The sequence below is a fragment of the Pollachius pollachius genome (assembly GCF_949987615.1).
Source record: "Pollachius pollachius genome assembly, chromosome: 19".
In the NCBI taxonomy this organism is placed as follows: Eukaryota; Metazoa; Chordata; class Actinopteri; order Gadiformes; family Gadidae; genus Pollachius; species Pollachius pollachius.
The window spans coordinates 10,264,419-10,291,194 of record NC_136952.1 but is presented as its reverse complement, the minus strand read 5'-3'; the positions used below and the strand labels follow the sequence as shown (position 1 = coordinate 10,291,194).

General features: G+C 47.1%; 1 protein-coding gene across 1 annotated transcript; it reads right to left on the bottom strand.

Moving 5' to 3' along the window:
* Positions 1-1,014: 1,014 nt before the first annotated feature.
* On the bottom strand, positions 1,015-24,103 carry heatr1 (HEAT repeat containing 1; the record flags this gene model as incomplete). The annotated part of the gene is made up of 44 exons (XM_079756628.1): positions 1,015-1,630; positions 2,210-2,318; positions 2,762-2,920; positions 3,424-3,578; positions 3,905-4,067; positions 4,194-4,298; positions 4,625-4,759; positions 4,882-5,040; positions 5,586-5,736; positions 6,019-6,332; positions 6,576-6,716; positions 7,049-7,172; positions 7,283-7,338; positions 7,605-7,804; positions 8,147-8,273; positions 8,978-9,193; positions 9,747-9,875; positions 10,194-10,315; positions 10,471-10,589; positions 10,780-10,926; positions 11,793-11,896; positions 12,036-12,167; positions 12,497-12,736; positions 13,818-13,988; positions 14,347-14,519; positions 15,404-15,596; positions 16,391-16,539; positions 16,685-16,844; positions 17,255-17,449; positions 17,989-18,110; positions 18,480-18,691; positions 18,855-18,943; positions 19,206-19,304; positions 19,841-19,948; positions 20,301-20,418; positions 20,554-20,655; positions 20,768-20,870; positions 21,164-21,297; positions 21,620-21,831; positions 22,044-22,184; positions 22,601-22,702; positions 22,953-23,094; positions 23,618-23,834; positions 23,962-24,103. The coding sequence occupies 44 exons, from the start codon at positions 24,101-24,103 to the stop codon at positions 1,542-1,544; spliced, it is 6,480 nt and encodes a 2,159-aa protein (XP_079612754.1). The 3' UTR covers positions 1,015-1,541.
* Positions 24,104-26,776: the final 2,673 nt, after the last annotated feature.

Below are 26,776 nucleotides of genomic sequence, written 5' to 3'. Positions count from 1 at the left end.
GTGCAAAACAAACCCCTACTTCTTCGTTTGGATCGCATCGGTTAGAAATACAAACGTTTGAAATAATCGATTCGATCCTTTGCAATGGCGTTTTATTGCCTTAATTTAGAGTGCCCTAAAGCTGTCATATGACACATTACAATTAGTGCAGGTCTATATAAAATGGAAGAATGGTAATATACATTCCTAAAGTAGCCTTATATCCTAACCTAGCTTGCGAGGGTTGTTAATTCGGGATGAAGCTGAAGTAATCAAAGTTGATATTTTATCATCTTTTAATATAAATAACATATCGCTTATCACACGCTCTGAAAGCAGGATTTGGTGAGGAGGCTAATTGCTCTTCATATAGCCTAACCTATTCAGTTAAATTGCACACAAGCCTCAATCATCCCGATTGGGCAGCCTCTACATAAGAGCGGGATGGAGGAATAACCTCCCCAAGGTTGCAAGAACACATGTTGTTTGACCGCTCATAATGTGTCTTTAGACTGCGTGTGTCTTTTTAGGGTAGTTGGATGCCATCTAGTGGACACAATTGAATGTATAGGCAGTCATTTAGTAGCCTGGTAGAACAAGACCACATTCATGTGAGCAACAACTTCTTCAAAAGGGGTGATATTATGCCCCCTGATGTGATGTGATAAGCCATTACAGGCCGTTTGAAAATCGTCCTTTTCCTGTGTTTAGTGACAACATGAGTGGGAGTGTCCACCTAGGTGTATGATGGATAGATAAGCAACATCTGTTACAGTGCACTGGGTAGGCTGGTAAACTGATCTATCCAGTATACACGTTGGTGGACACTCACACACCTGGTGGCCTAATCACCACTTTAAAAATACTCAGGATTGTATAAATTGGGATTGTATAGATGGGATCCAATTATTTTAATAAAAACAATTATAGACTACTATAATGTTTCTTAGCCATTAGATGCATACATTTAATGATGAATGACATCTTCATATATAACAAATACAGAAAAACATAACATGTATACATCATCTGGAAGATACAAGAAAAGTATCTTTATTAACGATTCCTACTCCATTCCTACTATTTGTCTAAGGAAAAAAAAGTTACCTTTTAATCTAACAAATAGTTAGATTAAAGGTCAAAAATACTCACTCACACTGATTCAACCCAAAATACAAAATATTACCTAGCTTTGAGTTGGCCAAAAACAAATGAGCCATACGTAGGCCTAAATGCAACCACGGCACTGACATGAAAAATGTCATTCAGGGAAAAATTACTTGTTGGTTGGTGAAAGTGATCAGATGTACACAATGAGTCTTGTGTACGTTTGAGATGATGCATGGGAATGGTGAGTTTTTCCAAAACGGGCACCTAGATATTTGTGGCTGCGGCAGATTTATATATTCGCTAAGAAGCCGTGCAAATATAGTCAAGCTGCTGTTTAAGTCCTTCTAAAGGCATTTAAAGTATAGACACCCATATAGCATTAACTGCTAACTGGAAGTATCGAAGGTGGAGTTATGCGTGTGTGTGTAGTGTGCTATGGGGTGGTGTGTGAGTTAAAAGTAGCTCTGCAGAGGTTCCCCCAGGATGTTCTCCATCTCCTGGATGACCTTCTGGACCTGGTGTTCCACCTCCTCGGATTCATCTGAACAGGGGGAAAAGACATAGGTAGTTCAACCCAAATCCTACAGGCAGGGGCTGTAGGGCTTTCACACCCAAAGCAACATCATGTATTCAAAGGGAAAGGAGAACGTGCATGTATTTATGTGGGACACACAACCCTGACGTTTTAATTATTTAAGATAATTTATTTTTTGTGTAAAGTTTTGCAGCAATTTTTAGGCAAACATGAAAAATATTACATGATCTGAAATGTTTTTGGATGAATCATGAAAAGTATGCGATTTGTGCACTGTTGGACTGACTTTTATGAAAGGTGAGAAATGTCAAGGGTTTTTACTACTACATGTAGTAGTATTGATCCTATTGATCTGCACACACATTCAAAAGGTAAGCTTTGAACTGACAATGAACTTACAAAATGTACTATTGCACTCTCATTTGGCGGAAGAGCAGCTTCGATTTAACGACTTAGCAAGTTCAGATCGGAGCTACTCATGACCTCAGCTTCCAATACCGGGCACCACATGTTAACATATTAGGCCGGTATAGGACTGGAGCATCCCTACGTTGGACCCAAAGTGACTGGGGTGGGCTAACTTACCCTCCATGAGTTCGGCCAGGAAAGGGATGGTCTCGGGCAGCAGCACCATGTAGTTCTCCCGCAGCTTGCGGGCCAGCTCCATCACCATCAGCAGAGCGGAGAAGCGCACCTAAGGTGTGGAGAGCAGGTGGGTGAGGGGAGGTGACCAGAGATGTGAGCCATTGGTTGAACCCCCCTTCGTATTTTGTCTCGTCGAGACGTGCCAAACTGCCTCCAGGTCCGTGAAGGAAACTCAGCTGGTCCACTTTGACATTTACTCCTGGCTGGCTTCATACATTAAAAACACACGCTGATTTTCCCTGAAGCAAACGACCACGGCAACATTCCTATTTATTGTTAGGAAGAAAAATACTATGTACTATTGTGGTCATGTAGAATTTATCTGAGGTGATTTCAGATTCAGGTTATTAAGGAGCAGGTATTTATTTAAATTTCTGATATTTTTGTTATTCCCCACAGAGAGATTCATTCTCTGCGGGAACTAACCCCCCCCCCCCCCATGATGGAACCCAGGACCTTCGTACTTGGTGTGCGCCTGTGTAGGATTCCTACCTTAGACGAGCTGTGCCGGGTCTTGAGCAGAACCTGGTAGTTGAGGGTCTTCCACTGCGTGTCGTCACCCATGGCAACGGAGAACTGGCCCAGGCAGGGCACCAGGTGCTGGGTCACCCGGAGCTGGTAAGAATCCTCCCCACCGAGGGTGTTCTCCAACTGAAGAACAACGTTTATGATAACCATGACAACCAAAATACGTTTAGCGCTTTAGGCAGCATAACTGGGCCCTTGTTCGTGCACCTACTTATTTCTTATTTTAAACATTATCTCATAAAATATATATTTCTGTTGGAGAGCAAGAGAATATACCAAGAAGAATTAATGCTCTCCCCCATCCACCTCATAAACTATTCTCAAAATGAATGTGAGACCTGCCTTACTCAAAAGGCATCACAGAATTCAACGGGAATACATGCCACATTTCTTTACCCCTTGCTTCACTTAGCGACTTACTTTACTGTCGTTACGTTTCATCTCGCAAAGGACTGCAGAAACCGGTAGCCAAACCTTACATTGCCATCGGGTTTCTTAAAAAGAGTTCAGCTAGCTTCACCTAGATCCTACCTCCCATTTAGGCTTTACCTACTTCCACTCCACGTTTGGCTGAATTAATTTTTGACTTTGATCGTGCGTCTTCAAGCTGTGATGCTCGGACCCACCTGATCCACCAGGGGCCCCATGAGGGCCTCGGCACGGTCCTTGCTGAGGAAGTGGTGCGTGTCGTACATGAAGATCTTGAACATGCAGTCCAGCACGTGGTTCAGCAGCATGGTGCTCTTGTCCACCCCGTCCTCCGAGTCAAACAGCGCCTCGTCTGGCCGGAGGGAGCGTGGGCAACCATGTTATTTGATATAGAAGTCATTTCGGACCAAACATTCACTGAATCTGTGACCTGCCTTAACTCTTTAAAACTTGAGAATTGAAACAAATTAGGAAAATTGAAATGTGTTGTATGCAAATAGGAGTGGAGGTTGTCGATGAAAAGCTCGAACCTCCTTGTTAGCTATTCTATAAAACAGGGTTGAGCAATCTGTCACACACCTCAGAAATAAATGTCATTTATAATTCAGCAATAAACTATAACTCAGTATTTGTTGCTACAAGTTTGCGCTTGGCAAAAAACGTGGAGAGCGGACCCACCTGTCTTTGCGACGTTGGTCTGCTGGAGGAGGTCGGAGAAGGGCTTGACGAGGTTGCCGGCGAACAGCACGAAGAGCCCCTTGAGGCGGTCTGCGATGCGGTCGGCCAGCCGGTAGAAGGTCAGCAGCCTCTGCTTCCCCTCCGCCTTGCTCCAGTCAAACAGCTGCAGGAGGCGGAGCCAGAGAACCACAGGTTATAGAAGGGTAGGAGATATCTGACCACTGGACTCGGTTAAAACATAGCACAATATAAAACGATATCAGCACATGTTCAAGTTTTTCCTGGCTACCTTGAAGAAGAGTGGTCTGAAGGTGATCTCTGAGAGCTTCATCACCATGGCGAGGAGACAGTCGATAGTGAAGCCCTCCACCTCCGCGGTCTTCGGCAGATCACCCTGTCAGAGGGGAAAAAACATGGCCGCTCAGATGCTTAGTGACAGCACCTTGGAATGGCAACGGGTCCTTGCAGTTGTATTACGAATGGTATCCTCGGGTGCTGAGTATGAGCGCTTAAATCTACTACACTAGACCCCCACCCACACCCACTTCAGAACAAACTGCCCTGCTAGTCCTGTAACAATAGACTTTAGACAATAACCTATGAACAAGAACGCTATACAAAACAGGACAGTCAAGGTACTCCTGGACCAACAGGGATTCCCCGCTGGACCAACAGAAGTGAGGGGTAAAGACGGACAGAGAGGACAGGGCCTGCTACTACCTGGCAGTGCTGGGCCCGGAAGTCCAGTGCAATGAGGAAGAAGGAGGTGAGCTCTGATTGGTGGGTGTTCAGCTGGTCCTTCTCCATGTGAGTGATGTGTGCCTTCAGAATGGACATGAGGGGACCTAGGTGGCTCTGCAGAAACAAAGAAACCAATTTAAACTCAGAGTTTGGTTTATAATATTGGATTACAATGCACTAAACGCTTTTAGATTAGCAATGAAGTTTCGCGCAACGTTCACACTCGTTTCACACACCTGCTTTGCGGGGACCATGTCGTTGTAGCACTTGGTGAGGGTGGGCAGCAGGACCCTGGGGGGCACTTTGGTGGCCAGGGTGGAGCTGAGGGAGGTGAGGCGGGCGGAGAGCTGGGGGGACGTGGCAGAGGTCTCTGCTAGCCGGGATATCCGACACACCTGATGATGAGAACCAATGAAGAACGTGTTGAGGGCATATCGTTGCAGGGCACACAGTATTTATGGGAAAGAACTTGTAATAATGACGATATCTTCTTTCACTTTCAAGATGATTAAAGACTGAAGATATATTAAGTTGTGTGGCAAATTAAGTTGGCAATTGCAAGGATGTAAATAAAAGTGTATATTAAGTCGCTATATATTGCGGACCACGCCTTTGCAATGAGATTTCACAAAAGAAATCCCAAAACTGAAATCGTAATGACTTCCACTATAAGGCTTCACACAACATTTTGAAGACCTAAAGACAAACCTCATGTGATAATTATCACTCTATAAGTTGTATGAATGAAGTTATTAAGTGAAATCCCATTGGGCTGGGAAGCACTGCCATAACAACGACGCCTAAACACCCCAAAAAATATTCACACTTCAAATTCTCGCCACCACTTTCATGTCGAATTCAAACAAACGTTGTGCATCGATTCTTTTTTCAACAAAACATAATCGTGTTTTCAGGTGAATGAAGAGACGTGGCTCCTGACCTGTGAGACGGTGGCGTGCAGGTACGGGCTGATGAAGTGGGGCAGCGTCTCGGACACGCGCTGCAGGGCCGTGACGGCGCTCAGCAGGTAGATCTCGTTGGACAGCAGGTCCTTCCTCTCCGCCATCGTCTGCAGCACTGCCGGCATCAGTCTGGAACAGACACACACAACTTTATTGATACTTCTTTTCTCCCATTTTGACTAAATGTTGCACATTGCATTATGCATGGGAACGCTTTTCTCCAAAGTGTTTCACAAGACCGGGGTTTTGGAGCAAATACTTTCAAACCATGGGGGTGTGCCCAAGGGGGAATGGAACCATATTGGTTAGCTTTGGTTCTCCTTTAGGAAGAGGGTGCCCAGGATCCCCGGCAGTAAGTGGACGACCATAAGCCATGAAGCACAGCGCCCGGTGCGCCCCCCATCTCCTCACCGGGGCAGCTGGGGGATGGCCAGGGTCTTGAGCACGCTGGCCACCTCGGCGATGCAGAGCAGGGCGCTGCCCGTCACGTTCTTCTCCTCCTCCGTCGCCGTGGCGACCTCCACGGCGCGCTGCAGCACGGGGACGAAGGCCTGCGGGTGGGCGGCGCCGAAGTTGCGGCACAGCAGCTTGAGGCTGTAGAGCGCCGTCTGCCGGTTGATGGCCAGCTCCGCCTCCTGCTCCTCCCTCATCTCCGCCTCCGGCTGGCCGTGACCCCTACCCACGATGGCCAGCAGGTCGTCTGAGAGACACAACAGCACCGTGACCTGCCAGGGGAACATTCAATACGTTAATACAATACAAACGGTCTCATCTGCTTTAAGTCGGTACACTCAAAAATATGTTAAAGTCTTGTGTTATCTAGGTGGATGTACACGAGTAAAATGAAACGACGCCAAGTGCCTGTAATACGAGAGCCTTGGCTCAATAAGGAAGATGATAGTATAGTTTGGCTACAGACGGTGTGTTTGTACGGAGCGTTGAGGGATTGAGTGAGCGTGCGAGCGTACCTGCTGCTCCTCCCACTCGGTCCTGTGCTGCAGCTTGTTGTTCAGCAGCTCCATGGCCTTCCTCCGGACCGACGGCAGACGATTGGTCATCAGCCCCTTCATCACAATGATGAAGGTATCCGTGGGCAACAGGGAGTTCACCTTGGTAATAGAAGACGTTGCACCGTTATAGGAAGGTTTCATGTTTTTAAATGGGAAAAGATCAATGTAAATTATATATTAAATGATTAAACCACCGGATTTTCGGCACAAAAAGAGATTAACTTAAGTTTGCCAAGCGGCATCATTTCCCCTTGGGGATGATAAGGTTAAGGCCATTAACCCCGCACCTTCACACTTATAATTATTTGATCGGCGATACAAAGTTCAAACTACCATTATCACCAATGATAATGAGCAAGTCTATATGAATATGGTCACAGTGCCAGCCCCATTTGTGGCAGTGATACATGGCGTTAGCACTGCTAGCTTACCTTATCCAGGACGTCGTAGGCCTTGTTGAGCAGAGCCCTCCAGAACTTGGCGGTAGGCTTGTCTGAGTTGTCCTCCACGCAGCGGGCCACACTGTGGATATAGCGCAGCGTTTCCTCCAGCAGGCTGAAAGTTAAACAGAAATCTAAATGTGAGCCTTTGAAACTTTGTTACCGTCACTGGGAGTTTGGTCCACGTTCAAACACTCCTGATGACACACACACACACACACACACCTCTGCTGCAGCTGTAGAAGACCGCCATCCTCCCCAGCATCGGTGGTATCTGCGAGCTGCAACAACAAAGACAGAAAAATAATGAAAGAAGTCTTGTAAACTTATTTTTAATGACAGAAAAAAAACAAAGATTGAGAAGAATTGCATCAGGTGGAGCTACTCCAACGATAACCTCAACTGGTCATATCTTCCCTATGAGAATTACTATTCCAGAAGACCCCCTGAGAGCTACTGGGCCCTAGGACTACTCCAGAAGACCCCCTGAGAGCTACTGGGCCCTAGGACTTCTCCAGAAGACCCCCTGAGGAGCTGGCGGTCCTACCTTCCCGATGAAGCCGCTGGCGGCGAGGAGCTGGGCGGTGAAGTTGACGGAGAGGAACTTGAAGTGCCTGAGCTCCTTGCTGCTGTGGGCCTCCACGTTGAAGAGGAGCTCCTCTGCCTTCTCCTCCTCCTGCTGCTGCTGTGGCCCCTTTCTCCTCGCCCCTCGACGGGGGGCCGGGGTTCGCGTAGTAGCAGGAACATCTGGTGGAGGGCGGCAGCGTTGGTGTAAAAAAGTTGTTTATTTAATCCACTTAAGCGTAACAGCCATTATTAACATTTTTGCGGTATTCTATTTATTATACATATTATTTGTATAATTAACATTTATTTATTATGGGCAATAATTGAATCCAAACTTGATCCCAATGTAGTCAGCTTCTAGGTAGGAAGGCAAATTAAACACTTGATTTAGATTGTGTGTGAGGGGTCCAAGGACAGTGTAGTGGTTCAGCTGTTTGACTCCCAGCCACCAGAGGGGAGTAAGAGGGTTATAGCAACAACGTCCGTCAAGCTTTATCAAAGTAAAGGGGCGCTGGTTCTCACCGTCCTTGTCCTGGGGCAGGCCCATGAGGTACTGCAGGATGTGGATGACGGAGGTGAGCTGCTCCGACACCTCGAAGGTACAGCACAGAGAGGTCCAGAACTCCACGTCCATCTCCAGAGCCACCTCCTGGGTCGACAGAACCATGTCTACCATTAGGGTCTGAGTACAGTGAGGGTGCGCTCCACCGATACGTATAACCTGAAACCCCTTCCCACTCTGACAGTGTTTAGCAGAGTGACCACAACGGTAAATGCATCACATTTGGTTCATCGCAAGACTAAATTAACTTATTCAAGTATTAAAAATGAGGCAAAATATAGCTGAATATTTTCTGTACAGCATCTAATAATATGATTCAATGATATTGAAAGGCTTAGTAATATCCTTGTTTGATATTGTTGCCCTTTTTCTTTCTTTTTTTTTAAACACATTTAATTTTGTGATTGAGTGTATTTGCATCGCTTTATAAAAAAAAATGAAAAAAGTATATAACGATTAATATTTATAATGGTCAATTATTATACTGTAGTGAGTGTAACATAATTCACCTACAGTATTTTGTTATGTGTTGTTCTTTACACTGTGTTAGGCATGTCGTTTACTGTCTCTGTGTTTCAGGGATCGCTGTGCCTTTAAGGATTACGAGCTTCTCATGACGCGGAGCCCGATGCGGCATATGTTCACTTGCAGCACGTTTTGATTCCTGTTTTCTAAAACTAAATAAACGAGTCACACAACTGTGTGCTCAACATGCGAAATTGTATCCTTCATTTAATGCAATTTCCACAATACTATCGATTTGATTAAAAAACCCATGATTCATGTCTCGCCTTGTCAGCGGCCGAGCCGGCGGTCTTGGTGGCGTGCTGCTTGAACAGGAGCAGCATTAGGACCCAGAGGAAGCGGGCGGGCCCCAGCGTGGTCACCAGCTGGGACAGGATGGGCAGGCGCCGGTGCTCGGGCACGTGGGGCAGGGCGTCCACGAACACGTGCACGATCTTGATGACCACCACGTCTATGTTGCTGGTCTCACTGCCCTCGTGGGCCTGGTGGAGAGAGGGCGAGAGATGAAGGGAAGATAACACAGGGACGAAGGAAGGGAGGAAGGAAGGAAGGGAATAGCTTCAGTATCTTGGTACCATTTTCTCCACTAATGTAAACTTTCTCACCCTTGGGGTATATGTGGGTACATGGGTTTTATCACACTGGAATGACTGTGTGTGATAAGCATAATGCACCAGAGTTCTGTTAGGCCCAGGTATCTCCCCTCTGCTCACTGAAGGACCAGAGGCGGTTTTCAGCCCGGGCCACACATCCCTACGCTGTAGTGATGAAGAGCCACTAGACCCTGTTCACAGAGGCGTCTTTCGTAGGACAAACACAGGTTCTACCATTCGTGGTACATTAAAGTCCCAGTCTCATCGCATTATTAAAGCTGCGATAGGCAACTTGGGAGAAACCAGCCAGTGTAAATATACTCAATACTCAATTCCGCCAAAGCCACTACCCAAAAACACTCGACTAGTTGGCTAGCTTCAGCACTAGGCCTGCCTAGCCTCGTGGAAGACCCTCGGTCATGAGTCCTAACCCCGCACTCACCTTGATCAGGGCGGGGATGACCGTCTGCACCGTCTTGTTGATGACCTGGAAGCTGTAGGTGTCGTCCAGGCGCATGATGTTGGCCCCCATGAAGGTGAAGATGGGCATGATGTTGTGCAGTACCTTCTCCTGAGGACGGACAGGGGCGGGGGTTAAAACACTTCATTGTCCCAACCGACGACGATCTAGGGCCAAAGCCGACGTCAACTACGCCCACCGTAAAAAGAAGCATGCACAGGGATATTTTAATTGAGTGGAGTGTATGGATGTGTTCAGGGTATCACTTAGTGGATGTGTGGAGGGTATGGATGTGTGGGGGGTATCAATGTGTTCGGGGTATCAATGTGTTTGGGGTATCAATGTGTTCGGGGTATCAATGTGTTTGGGGTATCAATGTGTTCGGGGTATCAACGTGTGGTATATTACTGTTTGGAAGGAGCAGCTTACGGGGAACATGCTGGCAACGGTGCCCAGCAGGAGGAGGGCGTGGTGGTGGGTCTGGGGCATGTCCGACACCCTCACACACTGGACCACCAGCTCCACGTTGAACTTGTCCTCCTCCAGAATGTCTGCACGAGAACAGGATTTATGAAAAATAGTCAAATGTGGGATGTATATTAAAAGCAGCATTCATGAAGAGACAGAATATTGTTTGTTGATGATTGATTGTTAATGAAAATGTATTTCAAGATGGGAAAGAGGCCCCAATCTTTCCTGGACCTACCCGTCGCCACGGGCTCCCCGTCTGGAGACAGCTTCTGGCAGACGTTGAGAAGGCAGCTGAGGAGGAGCTGCCGGGTGTACTCCACGTTGCCTTGGATCCCTGGGCCTGGCTGCAGGCTCCTAAACGGAGACACCAGAGGGTTAAGGAGAGAGGCAAGGACCCTGGTTAGGGGTCCCCGTGCTACCAGATGGGCTCTGGGCCTCGTAACCCAGGATGGGTCCCCAGGTACCTGTATTACCAGGTGTGTATGCTTGTTGTACCGGGGTCCGTCTCAAGGTTCCTTAATTGCAAGGTCTGCATTTCCCCTACCTGGACAGCAGGGTGAACAGTGCAGGGATCAAGGCCTGGGGTCTCTTCAGCTTCTTCTTGTGCTGCAGCAGCTCCAGGATCAGAGTGACCCTCTGCCACAACACCGCCTCCTCCTCCGGCTTACTCTCCCCGCTCTCTTCAGCTTTCCTGCTCGGAGAAAAACAAAAACAAAATGTTGGTCCCCTTCTAGATTTCCCTTTTCCTCATAAAAAAAACATATGCTTTATGTCCTCTTTGAGTAGCTCAGAGCTTTGATAGAAGCCATCCCATAACAGAGCCATTAGCTGCTCAAATGCAATATTCAACCAAATGCAAAACCACCTCTATAACCCAGATGACCCACATGTTGGTACATGGGTTTTATCACACTGGAATGACTGTGTGTGATAAGCATAATGCACCAGAGTTCTGTTAGGCCCAGGTATCTCCCCTCTGCTCACTGAAGGACCAGAGGCGGTTTTCAGCCCGGGCCACACATCCCTACAGTGTGGTGAAAAAGACCCGATAGATCCCTGTTCACAGAGAAGTCTTCGTAGGACATACACAGGTTCTACCATCCCTGGTACATAAAAGTACCAGACCCATTATAAATGTTATGAACGACACCCGTGTCTTTCTACGCCTCTGTCAAAAGGCGCCATTATCTTCTCCATTCAGTTGACTACGAGTAGTTCCTTGCCTAGACAAGGAAGGAATATGAAGATATCTCTAATATGAAGATATCTTGATCCTATATTACTAAAAAGACATATATATAACCGAATGCCAAACAAAAATAGGTCTAAATATATATATATTTTTGTAGCAGTAAATACATTTTTTTAATGATTTGATGAATCCTGATTAGAGGATTCTAATCAGGATTAGACTATTTTTTTTTTTAAATACTAACAGTGTAGGATATTGTTATGTCAAAGCAAAGGACTACGAAAGAAACATGAGCTAAACCTGCTTTCACAGTACAGTATGTGAAGGGAACGTGAAAGGGTCCTGGGTAATGTAGTCCATCCCACCTCTGTAGCATCTTGCTCCTGCGCGTCTGCTGGACGGTCACGCTGACTTTAGGTTTCTCTGGAGGAACCAGCTCTTTGGCCACCAGCTCAGCATCCACCGCTAGCTACGGATGAAGAAACAAAAGAGAAGCGTAAGTAAAGTGTATCTTGAAACGACTGTAGTGGCTAGGAAGTTTATGCCAGTGGTGATGTCCAAAACTCAAAAAAGTAACCGTCGCCATCGCGGCGGCGGGCTCCCCTCACCCCTTTGAAGACACTGCAGATGGCGCTGGAGACGAGGGCGTCCCGGCTGTCCGCCAGCAGGTCAAACATCACGCCCAGGAGCTGCTGCTGCACCTTCTCCTCCCCCAGCGCGGCGAAGAAGGCCTTGGTGATCTGGAGGGGTCAGAGGTCAGACGGAGACAGGTCACGGACAGGGCGGGGGCGACAAACTGGTAGCACGCGCGATCTATCGTCTGCGGAGTGCCTGGGAATATACTGGGCTTGGGGAAGATGTACACGTCCTATTTTGATGAATTCTTTATATACATGCAAATATGAAAAGCAGCGATTTTTTCTGCCCATAGTGACGTCATAGGTGTATTAACAAATGGAAAAGAATGGCTCAACATCTCAACCCGGTGGTAAAAAAGGGGCCCTTTAACACCCTGTTCCTTTTAGAAGACAAGTTCAGATGAGACGAGAAAGTGTGCGGAAACACAGACCTGCTCCAGAGCCATGACTTGGATGCTTGGGATGTCCGGGTAGGGCTGCACGGGCGACTTCAGGGCCTGGATGAACAGGGCCAGGCAGGCCTGGTCCTTGGCCAGCAGGGGGGCCGCCTCCTCGTTGTACTTGCCCAGGACCAGCTGTGACAGCTGGGCCTCGCTACGCAGGAAGGTGGGGTCCTGGCCGCTCTGCACCACCAGCCAGTCCAGCACGGGCATCAGAGCCGTCAGCACAGACTTGGGGAGGGCGGGAGAGCACAAGGGTGGCCGGGATAGAGTTAGGAACGGTTTCGTTCGGCTTCAATAAAGTCAGAGTGGTCGGGCGACTAAAGAGTTGCTGGTTCAGAGCGAAGGCGCCCTTGAGCAGGATACAAAGACTAACTGCCGTTTGCCCTTATAGCCAATGTTTATCGCCAATGCCCATCAGCATTTGGTGCATCTATATATAAAACAGAGGGGGGAAACACACAGCGACAAATAGACAGAGACAGAGAGACATAAAGTGTAGGAGAGACAGAAAGGGGGTTTTAAAAGTATGAAACCAGCATTATCTAAATGTAAATGTGCAATATTCTTATAGTGATTCATCAGTACTGCCCTGGGGGGGGGGGGGACACACACACACGAGATGACCCTTGCGGTACATGTTGGTACATGGGTTTTATCGCACTGGAATGACTGTGTGTGATAAGCATAATGCACCAGAGTTCTGTAAGGCCCAGGTATCTCCCCTCTGCTCACTGAAGGACCAGAGGCGGTTTTCAGCCCGGGCCACACATCCCTGTGATCACCGGTAATATATATATAAAAAATAATATCGCTGTTGCATACAAGTAAACCAAAAAAAGCAAATGGTTTGCTGCCATAGAGTTGAGATGGGTTTGTTCGGCTTTAATAAAGTCATAGTGGTCTAGGGACTAAAGAGTTGCTGGTTCAGAGCCAAGGTGCCCTTGAGCAGCATACACAGATTAGCTGCCGTTTGCCCTTATAGCCAATGTTTATCGCCAATGCACATCAGCATTTGGTGCATCTATATATAGTTAATCATCCAGGGATGGTATTGCTGATACACACATCTATCTGACTGTATATTCAAATATACCTCTGGACTATATTACACACATGCTGTCCATTTGCCCAAAAGCCTGCGTCTGCTTCGCCAGGAGTCATGAGAGCCAAACACTGATGATGATAAACAAATAGCATGGCTACGACAGTTGGCTAACGACACCCTGCAGCATCGTTGACATCGGCAACTGCGTCGACCGCAGGAGCTCATCAACAGAGCGGGCCTGTTGTGCTGCCACACCCCCCTCACCTCTCCGTTGACGTGGTCCAGGGTGCGCAGCAGGGCGACGGCCGTGTAGGAGGGGCAGACCGAGGCCTGGGTGGTCTGCAGCAGCTGCTGGAAAGCCGTCCCCAGCGTGGGCTTCCGGGGGTCTGCCGGCTCCGTGTCGGCGCTCACCTCCTCGTGCAGAACGCTGAGCGCCTAAGGTGAGGAAAGACAGTGAGTGGGGTGTTGGTGCTCGGGTTAGCGCTGCTCGATAATGGAGAAACATCAGTCATGATTACTTTGGTCAAACTTGAAATCACGATTATTCAAAAGAAAATGTTCAAATCAAAAATAATGTACAAATATGTATCCATCTGTTATTTTAATGAATAAAATAATATATACTTGATTTCTTTTTTCAATTACATTAGTTTGGAGATCATTTGACCCCGAAAATCGAAATCACGATCAAAATTGGATTGATTGCACAGCCCTAGCTCGCGTTACTCTTCAGAATGTGAATGTAACAGTTTGCCCTTTCGTGTTGGTGTGCGTTTTGTCTTTGCCGCGGTACCTGGCTTAGGTGGGAGGGGTCGGCGATGATCTCCTCCGTGTTCCTCAGTAGCCTTGTGATGATCGGCTGGAAGGAGGACGCCGTGGCCTGGGACAGTTTGTCCAGGACGGCGATGGCGGCCCGCCGGACCTCACGGAGCGGGGAGCAGAGGCAGGCCAGCAGAGACGGCACCACTGAGGACCAGCCGGAACCGAGACGCACAGTGTCCATTTAGGTTGTTGCACTCAGTCAATTTATATGTCAGACGCATAGAGTTTAAATTAAACTACAACAATTGTTTTTATTTTTTAATAACAGTACCTTGATTTAATATCATCTTTCGGAAACATCTAAACTCTAAAGAGGAATGAGTTGAAATAAAAATCGATAACTTGTAAATCACTGAAACAGAATCGCTCTGAGGGGGACCTACACTAGATGACCCTTTGGGTACATGTGGGTACATGGGTTTTATCACACTGGAATGACTGTGTGTGATAAGCATAATGCACCAGAGTTCTGTAAGGCCCAGGTATCTCCCCTCTGCTCACTGAAGGACCAGAGGCGGTTTTCAGCCCGGGCCACACATTCCTACAGTGTAGTGTTGAAGAGCCGCTAGACCCCCGTTCATAGAGGCATCTTCATAGGACATACACAGGTTCTATCATCCCTGGTACATAAAAGTACCAGACCCATTATAATGGTTATGAACTACACCCGTGTCTGTCTACGCCTCTGTCAAAAGGCGCCATTACCTTCTCCATTCAGTTTACTACGAGTAGTTCCTTGCCAAAACAATCTCGCTAATATGACGATATCTTGATCCTATAATACTAAAAGACAAGGCAAAAAAGGTTCTGGGCTCGATGCCTAATGGCGACGCTCTACCTGCCCGAGATGAAGTCACTTTGGATAACAACTGCTGTTGACTAAATAAGAATCCATTATCACAAAAAGAAAATACTACTACTATACTATTCATCCTCAAATAATGGCCCATTTCTCAAAATATATAATTTGTTTAAATCCCATCTTATCCATCCATCAATACATCTATGATGCGAGCTTCGGGGCGTACCTGGCGACAGGGTGGAGGCCAGCGCGGGCAGCGTGCTGGCGGGCAGCGCGGCGAGCACCGCCTGGCACACGTACAGCGCCTGGGTCTGAAGGACGGCGCCCACGCGGACGTCCAGCTGGTCGCCCTGGTTGGCGCCGTAGTCCCACAGCATGCACAGGAACTTCATCAGGTCCATGGGCGTGGACAGGTGCACCTGGGGGCCGGTTCAGAGTGTGATGGGTTAGAGAAACAACAACAACAACAACAACAGGTGCACAGTTGAAAGACGACAGTAGATGACCCTTTGGGTTCATGTGGGTACATGGGTTTTATCGCACTGGAAGACTTTGTGTGATAAGCATAATGCACCAGAGTTCTGTTAGGCCCAGGTATCTCCCCTCTGCTCACTGGAGGACCAGAGGCGGTTTTCAGCCCGGGCCACACATCCCTACACTGTCACGATGAAGAGCTGATAGACCCTAGTGTTCACAGAGGCACCTTCGTAGGACAAACACAGGTCCTACCATCCCTGGTAAAGTACCAGACCCATTATAGTATGAACGACACCCGTGTCCGTCTACGCCTCTGTAAAGATGGCTCCATAGCCTTGCCCATTCAGTTCACTACAAGCAGTTCCTTTTCTAAACAATCTCACAGTGGAAAGAGGGCCATAAGGACTATTTATACTCTCACCACGGTAGTTCACTGTCGTCAACAATCAACTGGAGCTAGCATCACATGAAAACGTAGAGATAGATAGGACCTTACGTATATTTTAAGTGTATTCTCTATGGCAGCATTTGGCCGCGGGTCGGTGTCGCTACGAGGTGTATTGCTCACGAGGTTGGCGCACTAGCGGGGTCAGCGTGACGTGGGCTCTTGCTGAACTTTGAACGTGAGCACGAGCCCTTGCTACGCTTCATACTGTGTCAGAACTCAGCCTCGCTGCCCCCACTACCCCCACCAACAAAGGCATCGGCGACACAGAGGAAGGGGGCCGCCGTCTACCTGGAAGAGCAGTTTCATCAGGTCCCGGTAGGGCCTCTCCGCGGGCCCCTTGCTGGACCCGCTGATCGTCACGTCGAACAGGCGACACAGCAGGTGGAGGTAGCAGCAGGTGGAAGTGTCCAGCTTCTCCGGGTTCCACCACACGTCCCCTAGGGAGAGAGACAGAGGGACACACGGCCAATCAAATGACAGCAGAGAGAGAGACAGCCAGTTAAATGAGTAGATAGAGAGAGAGAACCAATCCCAGTCAAGCAGAGGCCAAACAAGTGTATTAACAACAGCGTAGCTGCTCACCTCTGAAGGAGGGGTCCGGGCACTTGAGGGCGGAGATGAAGCCGCGGAGCAGAGAGAGCAGGACGTGCAGGTACTCGGGCTCGGCCGCTGCGCCGCCTCTACCCTTCTCAAGGTACACCGTCAGGGAGCCCGAGAAGGAGGTCTGGGACCCTTTGGTCGACTATGGGTGGGAGGGGGGAGGAAACAGAGGGGGGGGGACACACGCAGAGACAGATAGAGTGTAGGAGAGACATACAGATAAAGAGACAGAAAGGGGTTTTTAAAAGCATTGCAGACGAGATGGAGCAAGACGCTGAGGTTCCAGCATTATCCAAATGAACATGTGTGATATTCTTATAGTTGTCCATCAGTACCGCCCTGGGACACACACGAGATGACCCTTAGGGGACATGTGGGTACATGGGTTTTATCACACTGGAATGACTGTGTGTGATAAGCATAATGCACCAGAGTTCTGTTAGGCCCAGGTATCTCCCCTCTGCTCACTGAAGGACCAGAGGCGGTTTTCAGCCCGGGCCACACTAGAAAATCATCTTCTATAGCTGTTGCACACAAGTTAAATCAACTCACCGCTTTGCCGTCGCCGGAGGCCTCCAGCAGGTGGCGCTCCAGGCAGGTGTAGATCCTCTGCGCGGTGACCAGGTGGTGGGTGTCGCTCTGCTGGCCCAGGCCCTGCAGCAGCGTCTGGGTCAGCACCAGGTAGGCCGTCCTCGCCCGCAGCCCAGTGCCCTGCAGCTGCTCTACCACCATCGCCAACTTCTCCAGCTGAGGAGGCGACCATGGTAATGTTTACCGCTTGGTCATGTAGGGTTGCTTTTAGCCCCAAGGGATGTACAGCGAGTCCAGAGGAAGAGGAGCCCGTAGGGGGTGAGGGCCTCTTGCTCTAGCAGAGGCCCAGGTTAGGTTGTGGAGATTGGAGATGAAGCCCAGGACCTTAGGGCTTGGGAGTCAAATACACCACTGGCCACTACACCACCCTGCCCCTCTCCCCTACACTGCCTTTTTAATAAAGATAGACCAATTTCATTGTCTAATTATATACAATATAAAAAAAGGTTACCATCAATTCGATAACATGGATGGAATTGCCAGGAAAATAACCTGCTTTAGAACCAACCGCTTTCATTTGTTAATGACAGCTATCTATTAACCGACTTTCCCATGTCTCGTGTCTGATCCGTTCAGAGCTCGCTGAATGAGTAACGGTATATAAATTATTAAGAGTGAAAGAATGATTAAATAGGTGCATCAATGAATAAATGAGTGAATGAATGAATGAATGAATAAATGAGTGAGTGACTCACAGCAGAGCGCTTGGAGAAGGGATCCATGAGGGCCAGGTTCTTGGACAGGGTGGAGACCAGGCGGTCGTTGGCTGTGGCCAGCAGGTCCTTGCTGCTGGTATTGGTCACCACGTCACTCAGCTCTGCACAGCAGGGGAGAGAAACATCCTGTATTCAGCATCTTGATGACCATGGTCAAAATAGGCGGTCTACTTTCTTTCTCATTGTGTCCTCACAATATATACAAATACATGAATGCTTATTGTACAGTATCTTGTAACTAATTATAAACACAACTTTACGCACCTCATATCTTAGATTTGAACTGTTCTTTGCTACTTTAGCTCTATTTGTAATCATCCCCACTTTGTGTTTTCCACACGACATAGACAAACCTGGTCATGACATAAGAATTTCCCTTACAGAATTGACCACGTTATCCTTTGCCAATTAAAAAAGGAGAAAGAAGAGGTCTGTGTTTTCCAGACTGTAACCCAGTCGCCGGCAGCTACCTTTAGCCCAGTCCTGGGTGAGGGGCTGCTGGGCCAGGATGGGGCAGGCGGCCACGCAAGTGGCCAGCTGGAGCTGCGGCGAGTCCGGCTTGGCCCCGGTGATGACCAGGAAGGGGAGGAGCCTCCAGCCCAGCCGCTCAGAGAGCTCAGCGTTGCCCCTGCCGAGGCGGGGGTCCGACAGCACCCGCACGCAGTCCTGCAGCACCGGGAGCCTACGAGTGGAGAAGGGTGGGGGTGTCAGTGCACCCATAGAGGACAGCACCAATAGTTTGTCATTTAAAATGTTGAAAGATTATAACAAAGGGCAGTCTGTGGCTTTTTAGGAGAATACATCTCAACAAAAGTCCCTTCCTGAAGTGACGGAGTGTAGTTTACCACTGTCGAGCCAATGAGACGTCGGTTCTCTCCAGCAGGGACAGCAGGCAGGAAATGGTGTCCTCTGGCTCCAAACGATCGATGTACAGCTAAAAACAAACGAGGAGTAAGGGAAGATAGAAAATATGATTCCAATTAGTACTACAATGACATTAAGTCTAAATATATATCCATTTGATCTATCCATCAATCTCACTATCAACCTATGTCCATCCATCCATCGATCGTTACAGACAAAGAGCCATGTTAAGAAATGATTAGCCTCTATTAACCAAAACGTAGAGCTAAGTTAGGAAACCATTAGCCGCTAGCTGCATGATAGCTTCTCCAAGTTTCTGCTAGCAGACTGACCTCCAGGGCCTTGAGGGCAGCGGCCACCACCTCTGGGACGTGGTCCTGCATGCGGTCCAGAAGGGCCTCCCTCAGGAAGCTCTGGTCCAGGTTCTCCTGCTGCTCATCACAGAAGCACACAACCAGCCAGGAGTTACCATGAGCACAGTCAGACCAATGAAACAAGCTTACGAGAATATTCCTGGCAGCTGTACCATGAAAATAGAAAAAGATAAGAAGATGAATGTCAGCTCTGCTCTGGGGGGGAGGGGGTGACCCTTGCGGTATATGTGGGTACATGGGTTTTATCGCACTGGAAGATTGTGTGTGATAAGCATAATGCACCAGAGTTCTGTTAGGCCCAGGTATCTCCCCTCTGCTCACTGAAGGCCCAGAGGCGGTTTTCAGCCCGGGCCACACAAGATGAAACATCAATGAAATCATTGCTATCAAATTCTACTAATACAAAGTTAACTAAAAAAAATGAACTTTTTATCCAACGCATGTTACAATACAGTGAGTGGAAGCATTGGGAACTGAACAGGGACCCTGGCAGTGTTAAAGTCACGCTCTACCAGTTGATCTAGACAGGACATCTTCTCCATTGGGCTACAAGACCAGAACCTTACAGCCCACCATAGCAGGGTAGTGCTCACCTGGCCAGAGGAGAGGAGGCCTGCCAGGTGCTCCACGGCCAGGTTCCTGACCGAGGACAGCGGGTGCTTCAGGCTGAGCAGCAGGGACGTGTCAGAGTCGCCCAGGATCTGTGGAAACGGTGGAGGAGGTTAAAGTTAAAAAAAAAACACCACAACCTAGAATATCCTGCCCTCAAGTCAGGCTGAACAGAGATTCACTGAGACTCAAAATAGAAGAAGTGCGTCAACATTTCAGAGCATAATTGTTCAAAGTCTCACAGAACAAAGAGGGCAGCAACATTTGTGCCGTACTGGAAATAACAACAACACACACAAGTACTACAACGGGCTCCACTAGCACACTAGCCATAGAATTACTCACTTATTTATCTGGACATACAAGCCCTCGAGATGGACACATGTTAACTATGTAGAACTGTTGACTGGTTTATCTGACAGGCAAGGCATGCTGGGAAAGTACCTGGAACTTCCCACTGCTCATTGTCAGGGAGATGAAGTGGTGGAAGAGTTGTTTCTGCTCCGCGACAGCAAGGTCACACACGTGACCCGACAGGGCGCCGTCCAGGGCGCCGCAGTACCTGCAGGTGACATCCCAGTCAGACCGCACTGCCAGTTTAAATCCATCATCGTAAAAAAATGCATTCCTACTCCTAGGCCGCGGTGGAGTCACGGGCAGAGCACCAAACCAACCGCTTCCTAAGGGATTCACTCACTTTGACTCAAACAGGCGCACCAGGGGCAGCAGTCTCTGGTTGAGGGCGGCGGTGTGCTCCTCAGTGGGTGCACCCAGGCCCAGATACTCCACCAGGAGAAGCCTGCACGTGGAAAACCACAAGAGTTTTGTATACAGAACAGAAATGAAGTAATGGGACCGTCAGACTGATGAGGTATGGGGTGGTTGGCGTGGCTATGAGGCCGGGTGCTCACCTGGCCACGGTGTTGTCCAGGCCCTTGGTCAGGGGGAGGGACCGGACGACGGACTCCAGCAGCAGGCCGTGAGCGGGAACCTCAGCGTCTTGCTCCATCTCGTCTGCAAAGTCATGGGTTTGCATTCATCCAATGAAAAGGAGGAACTAAGTGTAATGGCTAGCTCTTACTACTGGACTTTATAACTGTCATTTTCAACAGAATAAACTAATAAATTAAGCCCGGTTCGAAAAACTAAATCCATCAGTCTAAAATAAAAAAAATCCTAGAAAGTTATATTAAGCTGTTAAAGCAAAGAAAACTATTTCCTGGATTATTCCAAAAGAAAATTTAGAACAAACATCCCGCCATGTCCTGCTGCCATGACTAACCACCCCGCGTAGGGTGGCTCCGTACCGTAGCGCTCGGTGACCACAGAGTGGACCAGGAGGGGCAGCAGGTAGTGCAGCAGAGGGCTGATGTCGTGAACCAGCGCCATGGCCTGGAGGCTCTCCACCAGGGAGCTCACGCTGCACAGGTGGCCGAAGGCTCTGCAGCACAAACAAACAAAACATTCTGAAGGTTGAGAATTTACTTCAATCGATATTTAAAGATTTTCCGAATTTGTCCTCACCTACTACTTTTCCTGATCAACGGATTGCATGAAAACTTAGGAGATAATGATAAATATGGCCTTAATGCCTGGATATAAATGTGAGGATTTGCTAGCGTTGGGCTAGTTTCCATTCATTGGACTTCAAGGGTGCTGACTTGCAGGCAGGGGCTAGAGCTAATAGCATTAGTTTGCAGAGACCACGTAGTTCGTCACATTAAACCCATCGGGCTAACCAACCATGATGCACCAATACGTACTTGGGGCCTACAGAGTCCTTCTTCTGGTTCTGGAGCAGGACGATGAGACAGCCCAGGCCCTCTTTGGTGAGCACGGGCTCCTTGACCATGGACTTGGCGACGTGCAGGGCCAGAGTGTTGACCAGGCTGCCCTCCATCACCACCTTCACCGCAAGCTGGCACACGATCATGTAGGTGGCCGCCTTGTAGTCCGTCACGGACGACTTCAGACCCTGGGGAGGGAGAGGGCAACATGGGGGTCACCAGCTTAACAAAGGCATTTTTGAAGTGGTTCATAGAGGTGAAGTAAAGTGTGGACAAATGTGAAAGCAATGCTTCGCAAAAAAACTTTTTATCCAAATACATCTTGGGGCGTTTTTCAGGGAAATTATCAGGGATATCTCCAATATTCATTCAATGACGTGAATGACACAGATGTTGTTACCTTCTGAACAAAGGGCAGCAGTTTGGAGATGATGGTGTCCGTCACTTTGTCCACAGCGTCCAGAGTAGACACCATGGTGGAGGCGTAGAAGGAGAAGACCACTCTGAGCTGAGAGTGGGTGGTCGAGTGTGTAGAATATGCCTGAGCAAAAAAAAAAAATCAGAGATTAGGATTTCATGCAGTAAAGGGGTGAGGCATTAGGCCAATGTACACGTTCTGTGTGTTGGAAGATATGAGATGAAAAAATGGCATTTCTTCATTGTATTTCCGAATTGAGATTCATTGAAAAGGGATTCTGTAAACTACAGTCAGCATGAGTTTTACTATTGAAACCATTTTTGTTTAATATCACGTGCATTCACATTCAGCATACAGGCTATGACAAATTAATGAGTCAGGGAGATTTTAAAATATGTCCTTTACACTGGACTTTTCCATGAAAAAGTAACATCAGTACAAGTTCAAAAGGCATGGCACATAGACTGGCCGACAGGGAGAGAGAAACAAATGCATTGTATTCACATGCATGTCACATGCGATGACACGTCCGTGCTTACCTCGACAGCCTTGGTGACCATGGTGCAAATGAAGTCCATGAAGCTCAGGTCTTTGTAGCAGTGAGTGATCAGGGTTCCTCTGGCTAATGGCACGCCGCTCCTCTAAACACATACACACACCAACCAAAGAAATGGGGGCCGCATCCACGTTAAGTTGTACGCAAAAAGACAAATTAGGTTGTATATGTTCACTGTCCATACAACTACATCAAAACAATTGACCACCATGTCTAGGTTTATTTTTCTCTCATACCAAGACAAGATAATAACAAATTCTGGACAGAAGCATATAATTACATCTGGTACGACAGCATAAATAAAGCTACCTGCGTAAACACACACACACACACACCTGTAAGGCGTGCAGCCAATGCCAGCGGTGTGTTGGCTCGCTGATCTTCAGGAGTTGGACCACCCTGGAGAAGATCTTGGTCTCGTGGTAGGGCAGTGTGCACGCCAGCAGGCTGTCCACATTGTACAGCTGGATGTGAAACCTGGGATGATGCAGGCCAGGGAGAAACAAAGACACTTAAAGACGACCTTCTGAGCACTTCGATGCTGTGATGCATTTCCTAGTTGGAACAAATTGTTAACACAGTTCAAAATAGGTAAGGGGATGTGATGATAGGATTTGATTGGAAGTAATGGGGGATTTAAAGCCTACTAGCCTCAATATATAAGATATAACGAACCTACAAGATATATTGCATATTAAACTTATCGACGGTTCTTCAGGAATTTAAGGGGAGATTAACACAAAGTTATAAGAGAAGTCGCACTGTTATCAATGCAAGGTGTGTTTGTTTGTAGAATAGATGTATAAGTACAGAATTAGTAATACTTTGTATAGCCATTTTTAAGCATTCAGATACTTTATGTATAGATAGATATAGGTCTAAAAATCATAAGTCATCATAAAAACACTTGTGTAGAAATGAGCAAACAACTACTGTCACTCTGCACTGAACATACCATTGAATTTAACATCAAGATTTAAGATTAGGTTAAGAACCATACCTGTGTATGAGCCACTCTAAGCACTTCTGGGCTGGCTTGAGGAGAAAGTAAGGTGAGATGCGTGCGAGGAAGAGGGAGATCCCCTCGTCTAGTTTCTCGTTGATTTCCTTCGACTGGACGCTCCTTTCCAACATCACGGAGCCCTGGTTAAATAGTGTGTCCTGGAACTCTGCGAACGCAGGTTCGATTCCTAGAAGCTCTTCGAGTCCATTACACCCTAAAGATAATACGAATAAATATGTGACGATTAAGGACGGAAATCAGAGAAGAAGACTGAATCAGCAAGCAAGCTGTAATGCACACACACACACACACACACAGATTGAATCCCAAGGACTACTCACCGAGGGCGTAGAAGGTGGTCCTGTCCATAGTGGCAGCATATTTGGGGTCGAAAAGAAGCGAGGCGACCTCTTTCCGGGTGAACAAGTTGGGGTCATTCTGAGGCAAGGCAAGCCTCTTCAGTTGGTGGGCTAGGGATGTCATTGTTGCTTTCTGGAAATCTAAAATGGGACGATTCGAAACCAATGAAGGGATGAATGTAGTGTAGGAAATGTCTCTTTATAAATAACCTCTATACTTTTTAACTCCTTTGCGAATTGGCTATATTCAAATTATGTTTAACATGATTGCCAATGGTGGGATCATGCATTTTTTATTTTCAATAAATCTCGTTGCTCTTATCTTAGAGCTGTAGATCATTCGAAAGTGGCCGGTATTACGTGTTTTAACGTTATGGGAGTTAAACTTTGGGCATGGCATGGGCTACCTCCGCAATGCGTTTGCTATTTCAGCTAAATAAAGACCAGACGCATTTCATAGGTAAACTGATATGCAAAAGATTCATAAATATGATGATGAATTTCTATAAGAATAATGAAAACTCGAAAAAGTAAAACATTTACCGGTCTTCAGTGAATCCCTTCCATACACGTGCCCACAGTGTTGCTGGCTGCAGTGACCTGCCACGCGGAGATTCTACATCCGGTTCACCACTGCCCGATTTGCGGGTTTCTTTCTTTCACATTTCTTCCATTAACTATAATTGATTATTTATGAATATTTTTATTCGTTATTATTTGGAATACTATAATCAATATAGATACACATTTTCAAAAAAAATAAGGCAATAATAGCAGCAGCAATTGGTGCTGGTTTTATACACCCCCTTCCAACCACAGGGGGGCGGTAATACACCGTAAGTGTATATAGACCGGTCAAATCACACAGTCATACTAGGTGGGATGCCGCACTAGCAAGAAGTCTGGAGCCAGTGGACAAAACATTTAACATTTGATGCAGAACCACATGACTGTTGACGAATATATTTTTATTCTGGTGTTTTTATGTTAGTGCCTTTTGAAGAAAACTAAATTTAATAGTCGATTTGCCAGTATTTGGTTAGCATCACAAGCCGTAGCAAAGGACACCTGCGTCACTGACACGTAACTGAAGTGGCGAGGAGAAAACACATCGGGGCGTTCTCCAAAGGTAAGTATATGTGTCACGCTAATACAACAAAGAGTGTTAATTTTATGTGTCGTCGTTGGCGTTGGCTGCCTTTAGTCCCTTAAAGTGTTGACATTTTGTTTTTCGCGGGGTCCCGCCCACCATGGGCTATGATTGGTTCATTTCTCCGCCAGCGTGTCATAATTCCAAGCCGATTGGTTGAGCTATTTAAAGCTCCTCTGAAGTTGCTGTTAAAGCTGACTATGCTGATTGGAATAGGACGTTAGCCGGGCCCAATTCTCTACGTCTATATTCTCTACCAGTGGTAAGTGAAACGGGGCTCTGTTGACCGGGTGCCGTGACTCGTTTCTCATGCGTCAAACACAATTGATTTTTAAACGGTAACCAAAAGAGTCAAACAGTCGGGGAAGAACCAAACTGTGGTTCTGGCAGGTGATTTCACCTGTTACCAATCAGCAGTTACTGCCCCCTGTAGTCTAATTAAAGCTACAGCAGTGACAATGAGGACTTCCCTAGAAAATCTTTAATTGGCTCAATGAGAGGGAAGCTGGGTAATCCAAAGGTAGCCTACAATGGTGTGCCAACTGATTTAGTAATTTGTATTATGTAGCCGCTGGCTGTTCCATAATTTGTTTCTTCAAATTCATTCAATAAATGTCTTGACTAGGCAAAACAAACTCCATTCATATCACATTTTAGACTTGCAGAGAATTGTATGCAATGTAACTTTTTCATGTTTTCGGAAGAGACTTGCTCATCCCCTGCACTCATCTTCTCCAGGCACCCCTCTATCTCAAATGGGTAATTGTGAACGCCTATAAAGGCTAATGAGACCTTAAGAAAAGCAATCAATAGCTTTCTGATTAAATTAATCTACCATATTAGTGGTAAACTATTTAAGATTGTCCTTATTTAAAGTGCATTTGATTTGAGATGTTATTAAGGACAAGGAAAGGTAAGGCATCTTGCTGAAGGTAGTCTGGACATTGTGGGTAAGACTATGAATAAGCATACTTTCCTGCATTTACAGATACTAGTTCATGCTAGTAGTTCAATATCTGGCAATTTATATTGTAATATGGGGGTCTTTGAGCTCGGCGATACTCGATCAAACACTGAAAATACTGCCGGCAGTCTAAACAGGTGGTAGCTGAAGGGAGAGGGAGGGGTGAGTTAATCAGTAAGCTGCTGCTGCTGCTGCTCTGTCCGGCATGCTAACAGGAAGTGATCGCTGCTGCGGCAGCAGTACAGTAAGCAGGGCTAAGGTGCTTGATGCTATAAGAATACATGTGCGCGTGTGTGTGATGTCTTGCCTTCAGTTCACCGTGGAATGAACACCGATGACGAGGAGGGTACTCTGGAGTGCTGGGGATGGACTGACCTGTGTGTATTACTGTTGGTTTCTGTCTGTGATCATTCCCTGGTGACTTGGATCCTATCCTATTTGTGTGTGTGGGTGTTGTGCTTTTTTTGAAATGATGCTATTTTTACTTCTTGCTGTATATGTAGTACATCTAATATAACTATTGGCAGTGGTCCCTTTTCATGTGGCACCCTTTTAGACTCGGGTGGGAGACTGCAAAGGAGTTTGTAAGGAACCAACTGTTTATTTTTGATCTACCTTACTGTTTTGATCGGCTTCAGTGTGGCACACTTACTATCGTCTGTCTGTGTGTTCATCCTTAATCT